The sequence below is a fragment of the Salvia miltiorrhiza genome, chromosome 6, assembly GCF_028751815.1.
Source record: "Salvia miltiorrhiza cultivar Shanhuang (shh) chromosome 6, IMPLAD_Smil_shh, whole genome shotgun sequence".
In the NCBI taxonomy this organism is placed as follows: Eukaryota; Viridiplantae; Streptophyta; class Magnoliopsida; order Lamiales; family Lamiaceae; genus Salvia; species Salvia miltiorrhiza.
In genome coordinates this window covers 4,153,210-4,175,915 of record NC_080392.1, presented here as the reverse complement: position 1 = coordinate 4,175,915, position 22,706 = coordinate 4,153,210, and the positions used below count along the sequence as shown (strand labels likewise).

Here is a 22,706-nt window from a genome sequence, read left to right as displayed (position 1 = left end):
GTCTGTAGTCTTTTAGCATGTAAATATGCTAATAGACACTAGACTTATGAGTCTGTTGTTATAGCTGAGTTGTTAAATATAATCTATAACACTGGATCTAATAGTCCATGGTCATATATATGATGTTATTTTATAAAAATAATAAATTGGTGAAATAATAATAAAATTTAAAAAATAATTTTGTTTTTCTTTGAAATAAATGTAATCTAATCTAATTTCCCCAAACCACCAATCACTAGCTCTCTCTCCCGTCTGCTTTCCCCCAAATCCCATTCCGCTGCTCCTTCTCCAATCACCAAACCCTATCGAAGCCGCTGCTATGGTAAACGGTGGCGGCAGGCGGATGAGTGAGAGGAAGAGGCAGAGGGTAGTTTTCTAATTGGGGTCTTGAGAGAGAGATTTTGGGTTTCTATCTGGGGGTTTGACCAATTGGGGGATGGGGATGGAGAAAGAGTCGGCGAAGAGATGGAGAAGGGGGCGGCGACGCGGCAGCCGTGGAAGAGCGGCTGCGGCTGCAGCTGTTCATGGCGAGAGAGGAGATGGAGACCGAGAGAGTCGGGCGAGATGTTGAGAGGGAGAGTCGACAGATGCAGATGATGGTGGGGGTGAAGAACCGCTGACGAAGCGCCGCCGGTCTTGCTGGAGGTGGTCGGCGGCTTGGGAGAGAGAAGAGAGATTTCTGAGAGAGAGAGAGAGAGAGACGCTGGATGTGGCCAGCCCTAGCTCGAGTTCGATTCAGTTCCTCTTAGCACTCTTGCTCCTTCGGATTCAGCATGCTGCTCCACTCTGACTTCAGCTCGTCGTCTCTCCGCAATTCTAACTATTCACTTCCGAGGTATTATTTCATCCTACTCAATTTGTAATTGTTGTTGATTCCTGTTGTTTTTCGTGATTCATTAATCCATTGCTCATCCTTGTTTTGATTTAGCTTGAAGAAGAAAAATTTTGCTTTTTGTTTGGAATTTATATTCAGTGGATGGTTGAATGGCTTCCTACTTTGGTATATGATGTTTGTTGTTTGAGGTTTTTGCATTTTAAATTGTGCAAAAAACTTCATGTTAAAAATTGAATCATTTTGCCATTCCGTATATTATTTTTCGGTTTTCTCCTTAATTGATTTTCTGCCATTTAACGATTTATCAAAGACTAGGATGCGTAACGTAGTTAACCAAATACTCATTAGTGTGGTTGTGAATATTGAAATTGTGAGCATTGATGGGTTAAGATTATCTGGTAATAGTAAGAGATTATCTTGAACATACTTATGTAAGATAAGCCGTCATTTATTCTTTTGTTTTGTGGTTTAAGTTGGCCTTAGAGGTGTTATATCGATTGACTAAGACTCGAAAACCTTTTGATTTGATGCAGATTTAACTATAATTATTGGAGCAGGTTTGGGACTTGGAGATTTGATAATTTATAATTGTTTTTTGCTTATTAATGTTTCATATCCAACTGGCACTAGAAACCCCAGTAACACCATATCCGAATATGCAGAGAAAGTTGCCAAGAATGTTCTTGGAGAGTTACTTTATTGCTACTTTAACTTAGTTATGAATGAAGAGACATGTTTCATATGGCCCAATGAAGATTTTGTGTTCGTATATTTAGGCTTCACCTCTTCAGATACGCTTTCTTATTAGCGTCCTATATACTATATGTTCTTCGCTTTTCCTATACTCTTCTGTTGCAGTGTGCTAGACAAGGGTTTGCACTTGGTCTTACAATGTTAGTTGGCATGGTTCATAGCATTAAATTAGAGTCCTTGTTAAAGCTAATTACAACTTTGCTGGAGGTCTCTTCTTCCATGAAGGGGGTCAGGTGAGTATTGGTCCCTTCTCATGAAGTCAGTAATTGAGATTTATATTTTATTTATGTGGAGCCTTTTATTTATAGGAGGTTAAAGACTGCTTACTGGGCCGTTTATTTGCATATGGAGCTCTTGCAAGATCGGGAAAGCTTACTGAAGAATGGATATCAGATAATAGTAGTGCACTCATCAAAGAATTTAACAAATGTCTTATTGATCTTGCAGCTAAGAAACGGTACTTACAAGAGCCTGCTGTTGCTGTTTTATTGGAGATAGTGGGAAAGGTAATCTGTCGTATTACTTACAGCACATTATTATTTTATCATCATCCTGTGGAGTGGAATATTTTTAGCATACAAGTTAACTTGATATGCATTGGATATGCATTCTGGTGATCATGAGGATTAAGTCAAAGGTCTTTTTTTTCTTTTTCTTTTTTTTTTCCTTTTTAAGTTATCCTTAAGATTTATTCTTCTGTAAGTACTCTATTAGTCTATTAGATCATGCTGGGACATAACTCGCATATTCTTCACAAATTTACATGTAACCAGTTTATGTATTAGTTTTAAGCTTTCATGTGTATCATATCTCCGTATGATTGTTCAATTATTGGTTTCCTACCTTGACTAGATATTGCCCTATATTTTTGTCATGGTTTAGTTGCCTGAAGGTACTACTCGTATTTGTTTCTTAATTTTATTTTATTTTTATCACTGATTAAGTGATATTATTTCAAGTCTTTGCTGATCTGCATGTCTTGAATATTGCAGGAGTCTAGCTTCTGTCAGCCACGAGTACATAGTGTATGACCTGTTTTGGTTAGCCATGCAAGATGTTGATTCAGCATCAAGTCTAATTTCGAGCAAGAAGCACAAAAGAAGTCGTAAGAGTACCCATTCAAGTCAAAGTATCACGAGGTAGCTCAGCTTTACAAGGGCAAAGACTTGAGTTTTTTTTGGTTTGTGGTAGTTTTTTGTCATTTTTATTTTCTTTTGACTTTATATAGAACTATTGTACTTAGCATTTTGATTATCTTCGGATGATAATTTTAATACAAGTGTTAACTCATTTGAATGTTAGGATTGAACTTATTTGGTAGTGGATCCACACATTTTAGTTTTAGTTATTGTTAGAATTTGGTCGAATCTTTAAGTTGTAATGAATATTGAAATTTTATAATGATTATGTTATAAATGAAAATGATTTTCTCATGCTTTTAAATAAATATTGAATTTTCAGGAAAAAAAATTTCTTATAAATACAGGATTTAATTGATTTTAAAATTATAAAAGAGCATGGTTTTTTTGGGACCTACGACACAACTCAAAAACTGAGGTGGTATATAAGAAATAAATTGGGTGTTTTTCTACTACGACAACAGACAAAAGCTAGTGTCGTATACAGAAAATACCATAGACAATCGGCACCTACGACACTACTCGAAAACCATAGTGATATTAATGATACAACAACGGACTCTATGCTCTCAAAGACCATATACAATGTCTGTTGTCATAAATATCTATGACAACAGGCAATACCTGTGGTCTTTGAGCACCTTTTTCTAGGCACCTACGACACTACCACTTACAACAACAGACATTTTCTCTAATAGACAATAGGCATTGCCCAATGTCTATTAGCTTTTTTGTAGTAGTGCGCCACTGGAGAAGGCTCAACGCCGTTGCTGGGAACTTCGTGACCGGTGCCGTCGGCTTCGATGGAGGCCCCGCTCACCGATCGATCCGACGAGTCGGCGCGAGTCGGAGTCTGGGCCGTTGGGCGTTGCTGAGGCGGGCGAGCAGCTTGCGGAGTGACAGCGAGGGAAGGTCCAGGCCGTCCGGCGGTCCGATCCGGCGGGATTGAGTGGGTCAGTCAAAGCACACCTTCGTACTTTTCCGGCGCCCAGATCTGGTGTGAATGGACTCCAGGGGGAGAAGACGCGTGAACACGGTCAATTAAATTTTCATTTCAAAATAGGAACCATGTCATGCGGATATGCAATGAATCCAAGGTTGGATATGCCTTTTGGGGCCAAAACTAGAGCGTTTTTTTGGAGATTTTCATCAGATTTTTCCAATCATCCCTAACCCTAAGAGTGGTTCGCAAGATGTTCTTTAAGCTTATAGCTTATTTGGGTTCATTAATTCAAAGTTAAGGTATATAATTTTTTAAATATTAATTTTTCAATGATAAATACTAATTAGAGTTTATCATATAATAATAATTTTTATTTTTATAAAAAACAATTTATAAAACAAAGAAATGAAGAGTGGTACACGTGATACACACAATATTGTGGGACAGAGGATCTCATCTGCTATCATGATGTTTTCAGACATAAACACGTACAATAAGGGACACTGTACTATCTCTAAAAAAAAAAAAAGAAGAGAAACACGAAGACGTAAAATTGCTCAAATGTCGTCATAGAAGCATTTCTTGAATTCATCCAAATGATCTTCCTGCAGCCAAATGGCAACATTCAATCCACCGTCGCCGCCGTCGCCGGGGAGGATATACGATTTTCCGTCTAATCCTATCGGTCCCGGCCCCACGTTCATCTCCTTCCCCCACCCGAAATCCGTTCCTAACAACGGCAGCGCCGCCCAACTTATTATCACCACATTAGGGTTTCCCAATAAACCCCTCTTCGGCCGCCCCTCGCTGTCCAGTGATCTGAACCGCCCCACATCCGGCAACTTCTTTAAATAGTCCATGTAGCCTCTCACAGCGTCGTCGGTCACCTTTTCCACGGCCTCGCGGATTTTTCTGGAGGCGGCGGAGATTGGGTTGGAGAGGAGGCTGCCGGATTTCTCGGTGACCACCACGCGAAATAGGGCGTTGCCGAAGTAGTTTTCAGGGAGCGGCGGGTTCAATCTTTTGCGGAAGTCGGCAACGAAGAAGAGGCCGGTCGGCTGCTCGGCGGCGTGGCCGCGCGCCTTGCTCGTGCACCGCCAGATATGGGCGGCGACCGCCTCGAACCGGCTGTAGCCGCGGCACGAGGCGTTGTCGAGGCCGAGGTTGGCCTTGCCGCGGAGCTTCTCTATTAGGGTTTTGCTGAGGCTGAGGAGCGCGACGGCGACCGGCTTCTCCTGCTCGTCCGGGTCGTCCTCCTGGCCGAGCAGAGTCGGCATGGGGCCGAGCACCGCCGCGTCGAATTCAGAGATCGGCGGCGTGTCGGCTTCCAACGCTTTACGATCTAGATAGGGCGGCACGGCGGGCCCCACGCCGCGGGCGATCTTCGCCCACTCGCCGACGAAGTGGAGGGCGCTGGAGCCGTCGGCCACGACGTGGGAAAAGCCGAGGCCGACGGTGACGCCGCCGCAGCGGAGTCTCGTGAGCTGCACGATGAGCATGGGGATTTCGTGGATGGGAGCGGTGTAGTCCACCGAGGGGATGAACGGCAGCATGGCCGGAGTTGGGCGGAAATCGCCGAAATCCTCCACGGCGGCGTCGGAGTGGGCTTCGAATATGGGGACTCCCTGGCCGCGGCAGTGGAGCTCGACCCTGCCGCCGCCTTCAGCCGCCCAGCTGAGGCGCCCGGCGAGCGGGTAGAAGGGCACGAGGGCCTTGCCGAGGGAGTCCTTAAGGCGCGAAACGGCGTCGATTGCGTCTAACACGGCGGAGTGTTTGTAGAAGTAGAGGGTTGGAGTGTGGAGGATATCTTTGATTTGATCGCCGGCATTCAAGTACATGATCTCGTCCGGCGTCGCCTCCGCCGGCCGGACAATGTGAGTGGCCTCGACTGTCGCCATTTTGCGGAAGTAAAAGAAGAGATGGAGAGGAGAGGAGGGCTGTGATTTGGTTAGTGGTGGAGATGAAAGACTAGTGTTGTATGTATGTATATATAGGTGATATTTAGAAGTAGAAATCGAAAGGTAGGTTTAGAAATCAGAAGGGTAGGTTTATATAATTAAGATGATGTTACCGGTGGTGCCATGCATGAATTAATTTGATTTCTAAGGGTAGGTTTATATAACTAAGATGATGTTACCGGTGGTGCCATGCATGAATTAATTTAGTTCCTAGGGAATCCTCTGTCCACTATTTTGTGTATATCACTTTATACCACTTTTAATTTATCTATTTTATAATTTTTTAATAAAAATAAAAAATATTATTATATTATGAACTCTAATTAATATTTATCACTAAAAATTAAAATTTTAAAATATTATATATATATATATATACCCTAACTTTGAATTAATGAACTCAAATAATCAATTATTAATTTAAATAAATAAAAAAATAATTATAAATCCTAATTGGATGAGTGAACCATTGTTAATTATCATTTTATAATATTAAAGCATAATAAATTAAAATTGAAGAAAATATAATTAAAAATTATAGTAATAAATTAAGAGTGATGCACGATGGTACACACAAAATAGTGGGATCCCATTTGGGCTCTAGCCCCCTAGCCTTCCTGGTTCCGTCACTGGTTGTTACTCTTGCACGAGACATTTAGAAATCGGACTGTGTATATATACATCACAAAAAAATGTTGGAAACATACGTATTTAAACAAGAGAATAACTAGAAAAATTGATAAAATTATGGAGTACTAGAGTAAGGGTACACATGGAATAGGGTTCGCCCACTACACCAAGAAAATAAAATAAAATAAAAGTATTATGATAAAACTAGTTTGTAACACGTGGAGTTTCGATGGGATATCATTTTAAGTTATAATCTATTATTAAAAAATTAATAATATACATTTATTTACTTTGAATTAATGAACCCAAATAATCTATTATTAATACAAATAAATATAAAAATAATAATTATAAACCCTAAATGGATGAGTGAACCCTTATTAATTATTTTTATATTATATAAAAGCATAATAAATTAAAATTGAATAAAAAATAATTAAAAATTATAAAATAATACTATATTTTGGGATAGAGGATCCCATTTGAAATAGTTGTGGTCGTTGTTGTTGGGTTGTAGCAGTAATTTATTTTCTATTTTAAAAATTGAGCGAATAACCTTTTTTATAATTGACAACATATTTCGATATTGGATATCTTGGTTTATTTGAAAATATTAAATAGTTTATCTTTTTTAAAAGAAAAAAAATGAAGAATTATATTTTGGCATGATAATTAATTTGAGTTACAATTTATAGAACATATTCGTATTCACGTATATTAAGTGATTTAGAGGGTGTTTGGCTAAGTTTATTTAAAGAGCTTATAAGTTACAAGATGTTTAAGAGCTTATAAGATGTAGTTTCTTAAGAGCTTATAATTAAATTGTCAAAGTGTTTGTTTATTTGAGCTTATAAGCTAGATAAAGAATTTTTAGTTAGAGAGAGAAAATCAAAGTGTGATGAATTAGAATAATATATGTTGAAAGTAAAAAATTATAGTTGAGTTATTTTTGAAAATGAGTTTTGCTTATAAGATAATAAGAAAATAAATTAAAGTAGATGAACTTATTAATTTTTGGGGGAGTTCATAAGCTCTTGAAACTTATTTTTATAGCTTATAAGCTTTTTACAAGTTTCTTTTATCAAACACTTTGAAGCAGTTTATAAACTTTTAAATAATTTATAGGTTGTTTTAATGAGCTTATAAATTTATAATTTCAGCCAAACACCCTAGCCTCTTAGTGATCAAAAGGAAGCAGCTTAGCAATGGATTGGATAGCTACGTTACCTTTCATCTTCTGGTGTACAGTGGTTTTTCATTTTTGAATATTTTATTGAGCCATTTATTCATAGATTAATTAATTAATTAAAGTCTGGTGACTGCATAAGCACTATTGCTCCACCAACTTTTACATAACTACATATTTATATATTCAGTTCAAAACAGATTAAACAATGAACATCTCAACTCCGCCAACACAATCAAAGGAATTACAGGCAACAATACGATTAATTGATTACAAACAAAGTTACAAAGCTTCCACATCCCAGATTTAATTTGCAGAAATTAATTAAAATAATACAAAACTGATACATATATTATATATAAAATCAAATATCATAAAAACATTTTTTGAAAGGCGCGATGTGTTCCTCCTGCAGCCATATGGCGATGTTGAACGCACCATCACCTTCACGATCAGGAATTATGAAGGTTTTCCCATCAAATCCCATGGGCCCGGGTCCTAAATGGATCTCATTGCCCCACCCGAAATCCGTGCCGTACAGGGGCAACCCGGCCCAGCTGATGATCGCCAGATTCGGGTTACCGTAGAAATCCCCCTTGGGCCGACCGTTGTTGTCCAGCGACCTGAACCGGCCCACGTCGGGCAGCCGTTTCAGATAGTCCAAGTAGCCTCTCACGGCGTCGTCGCTCACCTTCTCCACCGCCTCGCGTATTTTTCTAGCGGCGGCGCCCATGCTGCCGGCGAGGAGGCTGCCGGATTTATCCGTCGCCTCCACGCGGATCAGCGCGTTGCCGAAGTAGTTCTTCGGCAGCGGCGGGTTTAGCTTGTTGCGGAAGTCCGCCACGAAGTGGAGGCTGGTCTGCTGCTCCGCGGCGTGGCCGCGCGCCTCGCTCGTGCACCGCCAGATGTGCGCGGAGACGGCCTCGAACCTGCTGTATCCGCGGCTAACGTTGTCGAGATCGGCTTTGCGGCGGAGCTTCTCGATCTGGAGCTTGCTGAGGCCGAGGACCGCGGCGGCGATCGGCTTCCTCCGCTGCTCCAGGCTGTCCTCCTCCCCGATCAGCGTCGGCGGACGGCGGAGCACCGCCGGATCGAAGTCGAAGCTGGCCGGCGGCTGGTCGGCGTCGACGACCTTCCGGTCGAGGAACGGCGGCGCGACGGGGCCGGCCCCGCGCGCGAACTTGGTCCACTCGGTGATGAAGTGGAGGGCGCTGGGGCCGTCGGCCATGACGTGGGAGATGCCGAGGCCGAGGCCGAGGCCGCCGCAGCGGAAGCGCGTGAGCTGCACGATCACCATCGGTATCTGGTGGAGCGGGGTGGTGTAGTCGACGGAGGGGATTAGGGGTTGGATGGCTTGAGTTGGCGTGAAGTCGCCGAGATCCTCGATGGCGGCGTCGGACTCCGCCTCGAAGATGGGGACGCCCTCGCCGTTGCAGTGGAGCTCCACCCTGCTGCCGCCCGCCTCCGCCCAGCGCAGGCGGCCGGCAAGCGGGTAGAAGAGCGCTAGGGCTTTGCTGAGGGAGTGTTTGAGTATGGAGACGGCGTTCGCGGCCTCCAAAGCGGCGGAGTGATTGTACAAGTAGAGTGTGGGAGTGTGGGTTATGTCTTTGATTTGATCGCATGAATTTATGTACATGATCTCGTCCGGCCGTGCCTCCGCCGGCCGGACAATGTGGGTGGCTTTCACGGTCACCATCACGCACACTAGAATGGAAGGGTTTAGATTAGATAGATATGCATGTTATGCAGAGTTTAATTATATAGAGAAAATATTAAGTGTTGTTGGGTTGGTTATTGTAGAATATTATGATAATCTTTGTGGAGGAATATGGACTTTTTCCTAAAGTGATCTGCCAACTTCCAAGTTGACTATAACTGGTATATAAAATACGTATTTGGTGAGCAGCAATCCTCATTTCAGAGAAACTAAAGTATATTTTGAATGTCGACTATCTTTATCATGTATGATTCAATTTAGATTTCAAACAAGTTGATTTATAAAAATTGTTCTAGTGATAAAGTTGAAGTAAATTTAGCACGGTTCTTGACGTAAAAGTAATATTGTTATATAAGACGCTCTCACGGGCAACTGGTTTCTGAATGACACCACATACAAATGACACTTGAAAATCTTCAAGTGTTATTTGTATGTTGAATTAAATAGTGTCATTCGAAAATGTTCAAGTGTCATTTTCCGAATGAAATAGTGTCATTCTGACAACTACTTACGCATGACTATTTGTGTTTTTATCTTCGCATTTTCACGTAAAGCCAATTCTAGAAAATCCTACTCGTTTTTTAGGTGTCGAAAATTTTATCTGCAAATAGTTTTGCATAATTTTTTAGCGATATAATTATCAAAGTCGATAGTCTATTCTAGAATCGAAAAATATATAGTGATATATTTTGGAGGTAGTTAATTTTTTATTACAAAGAGTTGTACTAGTTGATATCGACAGAGGGGTGTAATCGAACCGAGTCGAACCGAATAGTGGTATGCTCAAGTTTGATTTGTTTAGTATCGAATCGAATCCCGAACTTTACTTACCGAATACTTTGAGGCTCGCGAGCGGCTCACGAGCCTAATCGAGCCTATACAAACTTTTTAAATTTATATTTATATTCAAAATATTGATTATTTTATTTTTAAAATAAATTATTTTATTCAAAATAATAAATATATTAATTATTTTTTTATAAAAACAAAATTAATTAAAGATTTAATACAATTATTATTAATTTTAGTGGATAAATATTAGTTGTATCTACTAATAATTTATATTTTTCAAGCTGAATCACTTGACGAACATGTTCACGAGCTAACGAGCCGAATACTACTAAGCTGAAGTTTGGTTTGTTTATTTATCGAGCTTCTCTAAACGAACTTGAACGAGCTTTTTTCGAGTCTAACTCCGAATAGTTCGCGAGCGGCTTGGTTTGTTTATAGCTCTAGATATCGTATTCTCTTTTTATATATTAGTTCCGCTAAAAAAAATGAATCCCTTCAATAGAAGAGGAGGAAGAGAAAATATATATTTTTAATACTCCCTCCATCCACTAAGTCGTGTTCCAATTTTCATTTTGGTCCGTCCATCAATTTATGTCCTACTCATTTTTAGTAACTATTTCCTTAAAAAATAAATCATTTAAAAAAAAGACACGTGCTTCTTTTCATACTCATTTTTAGTAACTATTTCCTTAACAAATAAATTACTTTTTTTTAAAAATCGTGCCTCGTTCCACTCAACAAATAAATAATACACTTTTTCTTAAAATTCATGCCTCTCCCCTAGGACACGAATTGGTGGACAGAGAAAGTAATTATTTTCTTCTTCCTTTTTATAATTTTATCTACATGAGTTTGTGGAGGTTTATTTATTCGAAAATTAGGAATCTCTACACAACGACTTGATACATACAGCTAATTAAAATTAAGTGCGTGAAGAGAATTCGATGATTAAAAAGGTCAAATATATATCAATATAAGTATATAACTGCGTTCGTACCTAATAAAAATTCCACTAATTATCACCACCAACCACAATTAGCAGCCACTAACAACAGTTTTTTGTTAGATCACACTATAATAGTTTATAAAAAATAATAAAATATGAACCTTCCTTGTCATGTAAAGAAATGAGTATATCCGATAATAATTCAATAATTTGTAGTAGTCGTGGTTAAGTGAAGACAACTCTAGTTTTATTGATTTAAGACTATTAAGTATTAAGTGCGTCACTTTTTTCTTCATTGAAATCACTTGGAATCTTTCTGGAGCCATTATTGTTGATATTATTTTACTTCCTATTTGAGATCATTTTTGGTTGAGTTTATCTCCATAAAATAAAAGCCTTACAGACTGTCACTTAATTTAATTAGCTAGGTGTTTTCAAATCTTAAAAAGATTTAGAATTTGATCTATAAATGACCTTTTTAAATTAGTTTGGAGAGAATAATATATATATATATGGTTAGATTTTATTGAGAAATTTATTTTTCGTGAAAGATGAGAATAATGAACCAATATAAATTCTTAAACGAATAAATCAATATAACTGATGAACAAACGTATCTATTTAATATGTTGAAAATTTCGGCTCTTCAGGATTCGAGAACCACAAATTAACCAACATCTTTATTCATAAAATTATTGACTAACTTTATTCATAATAATTACTAATATGTTCACGCCTTCTTAATTTCGCAAAAATATTTGATTTCACAACTCATCCTTTTTCGTTCTCTATATATAACAATCTTTATAAGATAGTTAATTAGTAGCGATCACAGCTTCGCAACTAAAATGGTCAACTTGAAGTGGATTAATTATCAAATACCATCTTACTTTAAAGAATAAGACTCGGTCTATGTATTGTTCCAATTTTAACTTTTTTTTTTTGTTTAATTATAAATTTATATAATAATAATAAAAAAAAGACCGCAGGATCTTAATAATTTTTAAAACAACAATTAATTACAGAACACAAGCCTTAGGGAAAAAGAAACAGAAAACTTTTAACATATATACTTTCAATAACTCAAAACATTTTCTAGTCAAAACCTTTTAATATGAGTGCTTGAGAAATTGTAAAAATTTTTTTTTTTTGGTCAAGAAAAGAAGAGTAATATAAATGAAGAGCAAAGGTACCAGAGGTACCGAGTATTAGTACAAGAAAGAAGTTGTGAACTCGCGAGAGCACCACTTCGAAAAGCATGCATCCGAAACTATTATGCCAAAAGTGTGATTCCAACTCCACATTCTTCCTTTGATCTCCAACACCAATTTTTGAGCATCCCAAACCTTTCCTTCAAATCTGCTGACATTCCGGCTCTTCCAAATAAGCCAAACCGTGCAAATCCACAACGCCTTGAGGAACTTCTTGCTACTTTTTCCTCTTCCTCCATGAACGAAGATAAAGAAGTGTTGTAGAATACCTTGGGGTCTCGCCGTTCTCTGTCCGACCCACTGTTGAATGAGATCCCACACCTGTTCAGTCTTTGGGCAGTGAAGAAAAAGGTGTGCTGCTGTTTCTTCTTGTGCAACGCATGAAGTACACCAGCTATCCTCCACCTGCAGCGCCACCTTCCGTTTGATGAGGTTGTCACAAGTTGCCAATCTATTGCGAAGGCATCTCCATGCAGTAACTCTCGCCTTGTAAGGAGCCGGAGCGTCCCAAATTTTTCCAGACGACTCGTTTTGGTAAGTCACAGCAGATGAATCACTTCTAGTGGCCACAATAGCTTCATAAGCAGATTTTGTTGAAAACCTTCCGTCCTTCATCGCCTTCCAATCCCAGCCATCTTCCAGACCACAACGGGGGGAAAATCCGGAAATAAATAATTTTAAAGCTTCAGTCATATCCTTCTCCCTCTCGAACAATTCTCTTCTCCATTGAAATTTCCATTCCCACACCTCGTCGGTCCAACGACCGGACTCAGCAATAGACACATTCTTACTTGCGCACAGGTTGAACAGCCGGGGAAACACAAATCTCAGTGGTTTATCACCCACCCACAAATCAGTCCAAAATCTTGTTTCCCTGCCTTCCCCAATCTTTCGTGAAATGTTCTTCAGAAACCACCCCGCCTCCTTGCCCCTTGCCATCGCAATAATATTCCACCACCAACCCCCGCAGCTTCTTCTTTCACTCAACTGGCAGGCTCCATCTTCCCCCCAAACCAGAACTCCGTAAGTAGATTTGACGATCCTTGCCCAGAGTGAGTCCCCATCCTCCAGATACCTCCACAACCACTTCAACACCAGAACATTGTTAAACCATTCAAGGTTCCTGAATCCCAAACCTCCACTACTTTTGTTGGAGCACAAATCGCTCCATTTAATCCACGCAATATTCTCAGTAATTCCGTCACCGCACCCTCCTCCCCAGAAGAATTTTCGGCACACTGAATTGAGCTCTTTCACAATAGTTTTTGGGATATAAGAAAAGGAAAGCTGATATACCGGGATGGCCTGTAGGACTGCTTTAATCAGGGTGGCGCGCCCTGCCAAAGAAAGTTTCTTTTGCTTCCACCTTCCAATTCTCTTTTTGACTTTATCGACAAGGAAATTCCAGTCCACCACGTTCTTGCGTCGACCCCCGACCTTAATGCCAAGATAATTGAAGGGGAGAGTCCCCACCTTACAGTTGAGGATTGCCGCCATCCTCCTCACTTTATCATCTGCCATCTGTACACCCATGATACTGCTCTTGTTGAAATTGACCGACAGACCGGAAACAAACTGGAACAGAAGGAGGATATACTTCATGGCCTCCGCATTCTCTACTTTGTCGTCGGTAATGAAGATGGTATCGTCAGCATATTGTAGGTGTGAGAGGGGGACATTCTCTTTGCCGATCATAGCTGGGGTCAGAAGCTGTCTCGTCGTAGCTCTCTCAATCAGGGAATGCAGGCCTTCAGCAGCAATGAGAAACAAGAATGGAGACAATGGGTCGCCCTGCCTGAGTCCTCTCTCAAGGCTGAAATTTCCAGAGGGAGAGCCATTAACCAAGACGTTCGCGGATGAAGAAGAGAGACATCCCCGGATCCACTTCCTCCACGTGGCATCGAAGTTCAGATGATGGAGCATCACGTCTATAAAGTCCCATTCGATCGAGTCATAAGCTTTTGCAAAGTCTATTTTGAAAATGGTGCGACCCAATTTCCTCTTCTTTGCTTCTGCAATAGCCTCGTTCAAGATCACCACCCCATCAAGAATAAATCGACCCTTCACAAAAGCGCTTTGATTATCCGAGATGATGGATCCCATAACCGGTGTCAATCTGGCTGCCAGAATCTTAGCAATAATCTTGTATAAACTGCTAATCAAGGATATGGGCCTGAAGTCATTCAAGGCACCAGCTTCCTCTTTTTTGGGAATGAGAACGATAAATGAAGCATTGCTCCCTCTCGGAATTTTCCCATTAACAAAGAATTCCTTCATTACCTGAATAAGATCTTCCTTTACAGTAGCCCACATTGCTTTCCAAAATGTAAAGTTAAATCCATCCGGGCCCGGGCTTTTGTCTCCATCGCAATTCCAGACTGCATCCTTAATCTCCTTCTCGTCGAATTCTCGAACTAACCTCATTCTCTCTTCCGCAGACAACTTCTTCTTCATGAAATCACAAGGGAAATTGGGTAGTTGTCGCTCCTTCTTCTTGAAAAAAGCTTCAAAGTGATCTTTAACAATCTTTTTCAGAGTCGTTGGATCAGAGATCCACTGGTCCTCCACGAAAAGCCCTGAGATCTCGTTTTTCTTTCTTCTTCCCAGAATCGCTCTGTGATAGAGACCTGTATTAAGATCGCCCTCTTTGAGCCAGCTTCCCTTGGCTTTTTGCTGCAACAGACTGATCTTGTCCTTCATTTGTAAGGAAATATTTGCACCGATTTCATTTCTCCTAACAATTTCCGATTCCACCAACCCACTGGATTCATCTCTGCAATCCAATTCCTGAAGTTCATCTTTCAACACTTGAATTCTGTGATCAATGATTCCATAAGAAACTTTGTTCCACTCCTTCAACTCTGATTTCAGTTTTTTCAGTTTCTCATTTACCACAAAGCATTTCCAACCTTGAATGTCATTCTCCGACCACACCTTTGTCACCATCTGTTTAAACTCCGGGTGTGAGACCCACGCGTTGATGAACCGGAAAGGTTTTGGACCCCAATCCTCTGTCTTTGTTGAAAGGAAAATTGGACAGTGATCCGAGAGTGATCGCTGAATACCGCGACCATAAGACTCCGGCCAAACCCTCATCCAAGTTTCATTGACAAGAAACCTATCCAATTTACTTTTACACTTCCCATTTGGTTTGAACCAAGTAAATTTTCTACCTTGAGCTCTGATTTCCGTCAAACCGTTCTCTCTAATGAAGAGATCAAAACGTTTTGCATCAGCCGACCCAAAATTCTCTCCACATCCCACTCTTTCATCCTGTCTTCTGACAGCGTTAAAGTCCCCCAAAACACACACACAGCAATCCTCATGAAGTTTAACAATGTTCCCAATAATATCCCATAATCTAGTTTTCTCAGAACTACAAGAAGGAGCATAAACGTTAATGAAACAACAGCAGATATTACCATGTTTCCAGCGCCCATTCACCACCACCGCGCCCGGGAAATCCCATTTGCTTGAAGCGACAAACACGTCTGTATTCCAAACGCTGGCGATGCCTCCAGACCGACCTTCTGAATTTCTGACTGCCATGTCGAAGTTATTCGTCCCCCACCAAGCTTTGCACACAAAATCTGGGAACTCCTCCAATTTCGTTTCCTGAATAAAGCACAACTCTGCTTTGTGTTTTTTGATGATTTCTCCAACATCTCTTTGTTTTGCAATACTCCCCAAGCCTCTGATGTTGTATGAAATAAAATTCATGGTAAACCTTCTTGATTGTCTCCCAGTTCCGCTCCTTCTTGCCCTTTAATACGATTGTCGATCTGATCTGCCACAACTTCATCGTGCAAATTGCTAGTGAGCCCAAGTGATTTTCCGAAATTCCAGATTTTGAGCCCTTTTTCCTTTCTCAAATTGAGGGAATCTACTCCAGTTTTCTTTTTGCAAACCTCACAGTTCGTTTCCTTGACTTTTTCCGACTCTTCCTCTGAACCAATTTGGGAGATGAAATTATCCCATTTCTGTCTCTCCTCCGCTCTTAGAAGATTTCTCTGTTTCTTCTTGTTCAAAAGAGGCTTTCGGGACTGCCCTTCCTTCTTCTTTTTCCGACCCTTCCCCCCTTTCCTACAAAGACACTTTTCATTTCGATTTTCCATCACTGACCTCAAGGAGTTACCGATCTGTGAATCGGAATCTTCAGAGCTCTGCCGCTGACCCTCGTCGTTGCTAGAGCCTGCGTCGTCTAAGAGATTATGAACACCCTCAGGATCGCAAGGTCTCGCATTTTCCCCCTTGAGCTGGTTCTCCTCAAATCCGCAATGATTTGGATTTTCGCTGACAACTTGAGGAGAAGCAGGACTAGAAAGGTCAACCCTTGTCTGACTGTAATTGGGTTGGGTCGGAGAATAGAGAATTAAATCCAAGGAAATGTCTTGGGCCCTGTTCGTCTTATTTGGGCAAAAAATAGGCCCAACCTGCTGATTCCCTTGAGGGGCCCCAGATTCCTCAATCGGCCCACCTCCAAGAGGAAGCTCTGTGCCAAAAATCTGACTCGAAACTCTCGCCGCCGCAATTCCATCATTAGGAATTTCGAAGACTGTATCGCCAACGGTACTGGGCTCGAGAGACGAGGAGTTTACTTCCTGGGTAACTGTATCGTCACAATTCAAATGCTCCAGAATCCCGAGGCTTCCGATGACCGCTTCTGCCGGCGCCTGAGATCCGGCCTCCGACGACCAATCCGACTCTGACTCCGATTCTTCGTCAGCATGCAGAGTTGCGTCATCGGGAGTTGGTTTGTCGCGAACTTCCTCAATACGGATATGGAAGCTTGCTCCGTCGATGCAGCATTCCATGATTCTATCCACCGAAGAGAGGCCGGTAGAGATCTGAATGAGAGCTTCATCCAATCTGTCTTTATTCTTTGTTCCTTCAAAGACTTTGAGAACTAGGCCAAATTTCGCACTTGCACATTCAAAGAACCTTGAGTTCCATGCATGAAGGGGGATCCCAAGCCATCTAGTCCAAATGACTCTTTGCTGGTAGACATCTACATACTTCCACTTTCTCAACCATTGAAACCAAAAGGAACTCCACTCATTCAAATCTTCTAAAACTTCTTCGATTGGATCGTCGGAAGAGCATTGAATGAGTACCCAGCTCCCTCCCATGGTTGTCACCTTTAGTTTTCCTGCGCACTCACTATTGATCTCATCCTTAATGTCTTCCCACAAGAACTCAGATTTAATGAATCCTGTGAAGGCCCCTTCGATCCAAGCCTTCTCCTCTTCCATTGTTTTGAACTGTAACACCTCGTCTGCACAAGGATCCTTACCTTTTTCCCCCGTTAGGACTTCCTTGAAAGAGACTCCCATCTGTCTTTGAGCATCCGTCAACGTTTGCCGGGTCATTGGTTTTCTCTCGGCTTTCTCTCTATTGACTGAGTAATTCAAGCTATTCTTTTTCCGTTCTCTCTCGAATCTAGACTTAAAAACCCTGATTTTGTAACTCCCAATCCACAGATTGTTAAGTTCACCTAACAGTTTTCCTTCATTCTCAACGTCATTGAAGCGGACGAAACCAAAAGGTTTTCCCCTAAGATCGCGCTTTTTCGGACAAAACACATCTGCCGGTTCCATAACCGAGCCGCACTTTCTTCTTAAAAAATCAATGCTGCAGTCCTCCGGTAGGTTGTGGAAGAAGAAGGTTGTCATGTTCGATCTCAGCGGTTGCCGTCCATTGGAGTCACTTTGCCATTTTGTCGCTTCGCCGTTCCTTTTGTCACCTTGCCTTCTCCAGGGGTTAGGGTTCCAAGATTTTGAATGGAACCTTTGGCAAGCCGGAGTTCTCATTTGCCGGAGAAGACCAGCCCTTCTCTTTCCCACCTCTCTCCACTCACTCTCTCCTCTCTCCATTTTTCATTCTTCACACATACATATTGTCTTGAGAAATTGTAAAATTAACTATTAGTTTACCAATACACATGCCTTTACTACTAGTAAATCGAAGCGTAGTAATATTATATCTACACGTACACTATATATATATATATATATATATACATGATGATCAAATAATATATTGTTGAAATTGATGGTTTTTAATATTTGTATAATCTGATTCAAAATAACAAGTTCTGTTTTGGTTACGTTTAGATTCAAATATGAGTATTTTCATACAAGATCGTGTGCATGCAAACTTGTTGATCACAATTTGAATTAATAAATAAATTTATATTTTTTTTCGACCATGTCAAAGGCTAAGTTCGAATTGAAGAAATATGGATTATTTATCTTTTGAGAGGGAAAAAATGACAACTTTATTCATGAAATGTCATCCTTTACAACATCCCTAAACCAACATGGCGCCGGCCAATCATCCTTCCAACAAACAAAATGCGTAATACTCTTGGCAAACCGAGCCAAATAATGGGCCGCCCTCGTTCCCAAACGATATGCATAAAACACACCAATCAACATGTTCTTGCGTGCTGTCGTCTATATGATCTCTCGAATATCCTTCGATAAAAATAGTTGGTCGTCCTCTGCGCTAGCCACAACTCGAGCCGCAAACGAGAGTCTAGCTGTGTGGATCTCAAATTCTCAATGGAAAAAGAGAAAGCTCCACACAAAAGACAATACCAAACACAACCGCTATAACTTCAGCAAGACTACTCTCGTTTGCAGATGGTTGTGTGGGCTTCGCCATGGCTACCACAATCTCTCCGTGATGATTCCGAGCAATAATACCAACACCAAAGGCATTAGCGTTTCTGTTATAAACGATTTATTAAGGTATAATATATATTTTATCAAAAGACTTAAATTACACTATGAAGCCTGCATATATTTCTTAACTTCGGACTACAAAATTGATTTGCTATAAAAAGTAGGGTTAATTGTTTATATATTACTGAAATTTTATTAAATAATGATTTTGCATAATAATTGATAATAAAAATAGATTAAAATCAAAATAGTAATTTTATAGGAATTGCTTTGTCATAAGATTGCTTGCATAAACAGTTCAATAATTACCACATGATCAAACTTTGAAGTTTATATGCAAAATCAAAATTTGAGGTGATGCACCACAATAATTGAATAAAGTACATTAATCTTGCAAAATAATTATTATCATCTAATTAAACAAGAAATATTAAGAAAATGAACATCCCGATTTAATATAATACTACTACTCCTTATTTTATACTAATTCAAATATTCATTTCTGTGCCACAATTGACAACCATTTTGGTTGGAATTGGGGTTAATTTGGATTTATTTACTCCCAAAATGTCTGCCCTTTCAACCTAATAATATTCATCTCCTAAATCATGATCATGTCACGCCCTATCTTATCCCAATTAACTTTTTATTCTTTTACTTATAGTATTTTGAAATAATTATTCAATTCCAACAACCCACTTTGTTAAGCACACGATTTTAATTTATAAAGTTCGTTGGAATCAGCAAGTGGGAATGGCTTTAAATATTAGTAAGATTTATGAAACCTAAAAAATTGACTACTTTTGGAGTTAGAAAAATATAATGGCGTGAAGAAACTTATATATTCGATAAACATATCAATATCATATAAATATTCTTTTTATTTCCTTGCAATAATTTGTCCAGAAATTTGGTCAATAAGAAAATGCTAAGAGATAATTATATGTTCAAGGTTATCCCCTGTAAGCAAGTGAAAGGCCGCGGTGTCACGACGACGGCTAGCGAATTGAACAACGATGGGGCGGTGAGGGGCGGATAAGCGGCGGTGACGACCTTTGCTTTAACTTGGTGCAATGCGCCAAGGGTTGCCGGTGTATGGGTGGGGGGCGCGCGGTGGTTGTGGATCAAGTTGCGGCATCGACGAATGCGAAAGATGACCAGATTTTGGAATTAATAAAATTAGAGCATTTGATTTTTAATAAATTTTTATTTTGAATATAAATTTTAAAATATTTATTAAAATGATTTAATTATTAATTTTCTCGTTTTTCACATAAATTACTCAACAAATTACTCGATAAATTTTAAAATTACTCAACAAATTCTCATTTTGCAGATAATTTTTTTATGAATTAATTAATTATTCACTCTTTTAGTGCTTTTTTTTTGTAAGTAAAATTCATTAAACCACGCACGAGGGGTGCAACCCAACAATGATACATGAGGAAAGAAGACAAACAAAAGGAAGCACACTATCCTAGTACGCCTAGGCAAGCAGAAGGATTGCAAATGCAATCGCCCAAACAAAAACAAAAAATATTAGGTGAAAGATTAGAAATCCAAAACCAAAATCTAATTTTTATAATCTCGACCAAGTCCTCGCTGCTACCAGACAAGCTCTTGAAAATAACCCCGTTTATACGGATCCACAAATTCCACACAACACAAACCCAAAGAGCCTTCCACATCTCAGAGGAACTTTTTTTCCTTACTAAACTCACACTCCCTCCGTCCCAGTTTTTAGTATCCAACTTTTCTTTTTTGGCTGTCCCACATTTTGGTATCCATTTCTATTTTTAGTAAAAGTAGGTGGGGCCCTTACTCCACTTTAATTATTTTAACTCTCACATAAAATGTGGGACCCTTATTCCACTCACAACACATCAATAACTTTATTAAAACCCGTGCCGTTCTCAACTGGATACCAAAAGCCGGGACGGAGGGAGTATGATTTTGAAAATGGCAGTTGGGGTTGCAATGGCCAACATAATGGAGCCCAAACCAATTATGACAACAAACCCATATCATGTGAGCAAACGTACACGAAAAAAAAAAAGATGCTCGATTGATTCACAATCAAGTAAACAAATAGGGCAACTGTCATCATTGTTGTTGTTGATAATTCCTCTTTTCAAATGGTTGTGTCGAGTCGAAATTTTATTATGAAAAAGCTTCCAACAGAACGCCGATGCTATGTTTGGGGCGGATTTGCACCAAATGTATTTACACATTTCGTCAATAGTGCTTCCTTGGTCAGCTTGCCTTTCAATATACTTGATGCTGATTTTGATGAGTATGCTCCATTGTTATCTGCATCCCATCTCCACTTATCCTCTTTATCCCGAATTAGCTTAAACCTGTCAATGTGAAGAATCTTAACAGACAACAGATCTTGTTTCCACTCAAAAAGCTCTCTTCTCTATCGCCACTCCCACTCCCACTCCCATTCATTACAGTCCCAAACTCCTTTATCTTGGACGAGAACATCTTTATCAATTGTAACCATGAACAACCTATTGAACGATGTTGTCAAACTGTTATCCCCTGCCCCATTTATCATGCCAAAAATACGTCTTATCCCATTTCTTCATGTACTTCCCGATATTTACCTTAAACTAACCATTGGTGAGTACATATTTACATAGGTCTCTCCACCAAATAGAACCTCTATTTGTCTTCCAATTATCATTCTTCTTGACCTTACACTCCCCCCCTTTACTCTCACCAGACTTTGACCTAAGTACTTTGTACCACAACGCCTCTATTTCCATCCTTAATCGCCATCCTCATTTTCCCAAGAGCGCTTAATTAAACCAGTCGACTATTTTAACTCCTATTCCCCATTCATCTTTTGATTTGCATACTTTATCGCAAGTCACTCACGCAATCTTCCTATTCCCCCCAACTTCCTCCCCCAAAGGAAATCTCTTTGGAGTTTAGAGATTTTTTGTTACTTCATTCACCCTCTTATAATTAAATTAATAAGATCATATGTGCGATGCACAACGATATTAAAGGGTTAATAGTATTTTATGTCCCGAACTTTCAGCGTTTTTCGCAAAATGTCCCAAACTTTCATTTTCTCCTAAAAAATCCTGAACTTTCATTTTTTTTCACAAAATGTCCGGCTATACAAATTAGGTGACAAAAAGATGAATTATCTCGTCGAAAGAAATATTTTGGGGACCGTCATTGTTGGAAAATGCTGAAAATTCGGGGGGTTTTTTTTTATCATCTTTCCGTCATCGAACTTTGTATATCGGGACATTTTATGGAAAAAATTGGAAGTTCATGATTTTTTAGGATAAAATGAAAGTTTGGGACATTTCGTGGAAAACGCTGAAAGTTCGGGACATAAAACACTATTAACCCGCTATTAAACAACATATTTAAATAAATAAATTTTAAAACATAATTAGAATATAAATAAATATAAAATATATTTTAAACATAAAATAAAAATAAAAACAATTCACATTAATTACATAGCTTAATGAAGAGAGAAAGAATAAAATATTGTGTGGGTGTGTTGGTCAAGCGGTAAGAGGTTAATGTCTAAGGTTAAAAGTTTCGGATTCGAGTCCCCTATGATGCGATCTTTGAATTTCTTTATTTAATACTGTTAATTTATTTAAAAAAATAAATATTTTTTTCATAACTTATCCGATTTACATTTATTTTTAATAATTTTTATATTATATTAAAGATCTTGTTATGAAATTAAATTTAAGACGCACATTGAATATTTTTTTTTATGAATCAAATTAGATATTTATAAAATAATTAAATTTTAAAAAATAAAGAAGTGAGAGAAAAATAGTGAAAAATTAGTGGGAGAAGAGAGAAAGAAATAGAAAAAAAAAATGAAGGGGAAAACTCTATATTTATATAGATTAAATTAAATTAAATC

The 22,706-nt window shown here is 39.3% G+C and overlaps 2 protein-coding genes and 1 long non-coding RNA gene across 3 annotated transcripts; 1 reads left to right on the top strand and 2 right to left on the bottom strand.

Annotated features, from left to right (window-relative positions):
* The first annotated feature begins 217 nt into the window (after nt 1-217).
* On the top strand, nt 218-2,889 carry LOC130988056 (uncharacterized). The gene is made up of 4 exons (XR_009089959.1): nt 218-835; nt 1,369-1,821; nt 1,897-2,094; nt 2,581-2,889. It is a non-coding gene; the product is annotated as an uncharacterized LOC130988056 (long non-coding RNA).
* Nucleotides 2,890-4,227: 1,338 nt separating this feature from the next.
* On the bottom strand, nt 4,228-5,594 carry LOC130988055 (spermidine hydroxycinnamoyl transferase-like). Its single transcript, XM_057911813.1, has one exon. It carries the CDS (start codon nt 5,566-5,568, stop codon nt 4,228-4,230), a length of 1,341 nt encoding a protein of 446 aa, XP_057767796.1. The 5' UTR covers nt 5,569-5,594.
* Nucleotides 5,595-7,679: 2,085 nt separating this feature from the next.
* Nucleotides 7,680-9,284, bottom strand: LOC130988054 (spermidine hydroxycinnamoyl transferase-like). The gene has a single exon (XM_057911812.1). The coding sequence runs from the start codon at nt 9,138-9,140 to the stop codon at nt 7,809-7,811; it is 1,332 nt and encodes a 443-aa protein (XP_057767795.1). The 5' UTR covers nt 9,141-9,284; the 3' UTR covers nt 7,680-7,808.
* Nucleotides 9,285-22,706: the final 13,422 nt, after the last annotated feature.

Bases quoted from the DNA above. Each gene is read 5' to 3' on its own strand.
- LOC130988055 (XM_057911813.1), bottom strand. From the start codon at position 5,568: ATGGCGACAGTCGAGGCCACTCACATTGTCCGGCCGGCGGAGGCGACG.
- LOC130988054 (XM_057911812.1), bottom strand. From the start codon at position 9,140: ATGGTGACCGTGAAAGCCACCCACATTGTCCGGCCGGCGGAGGCACGG.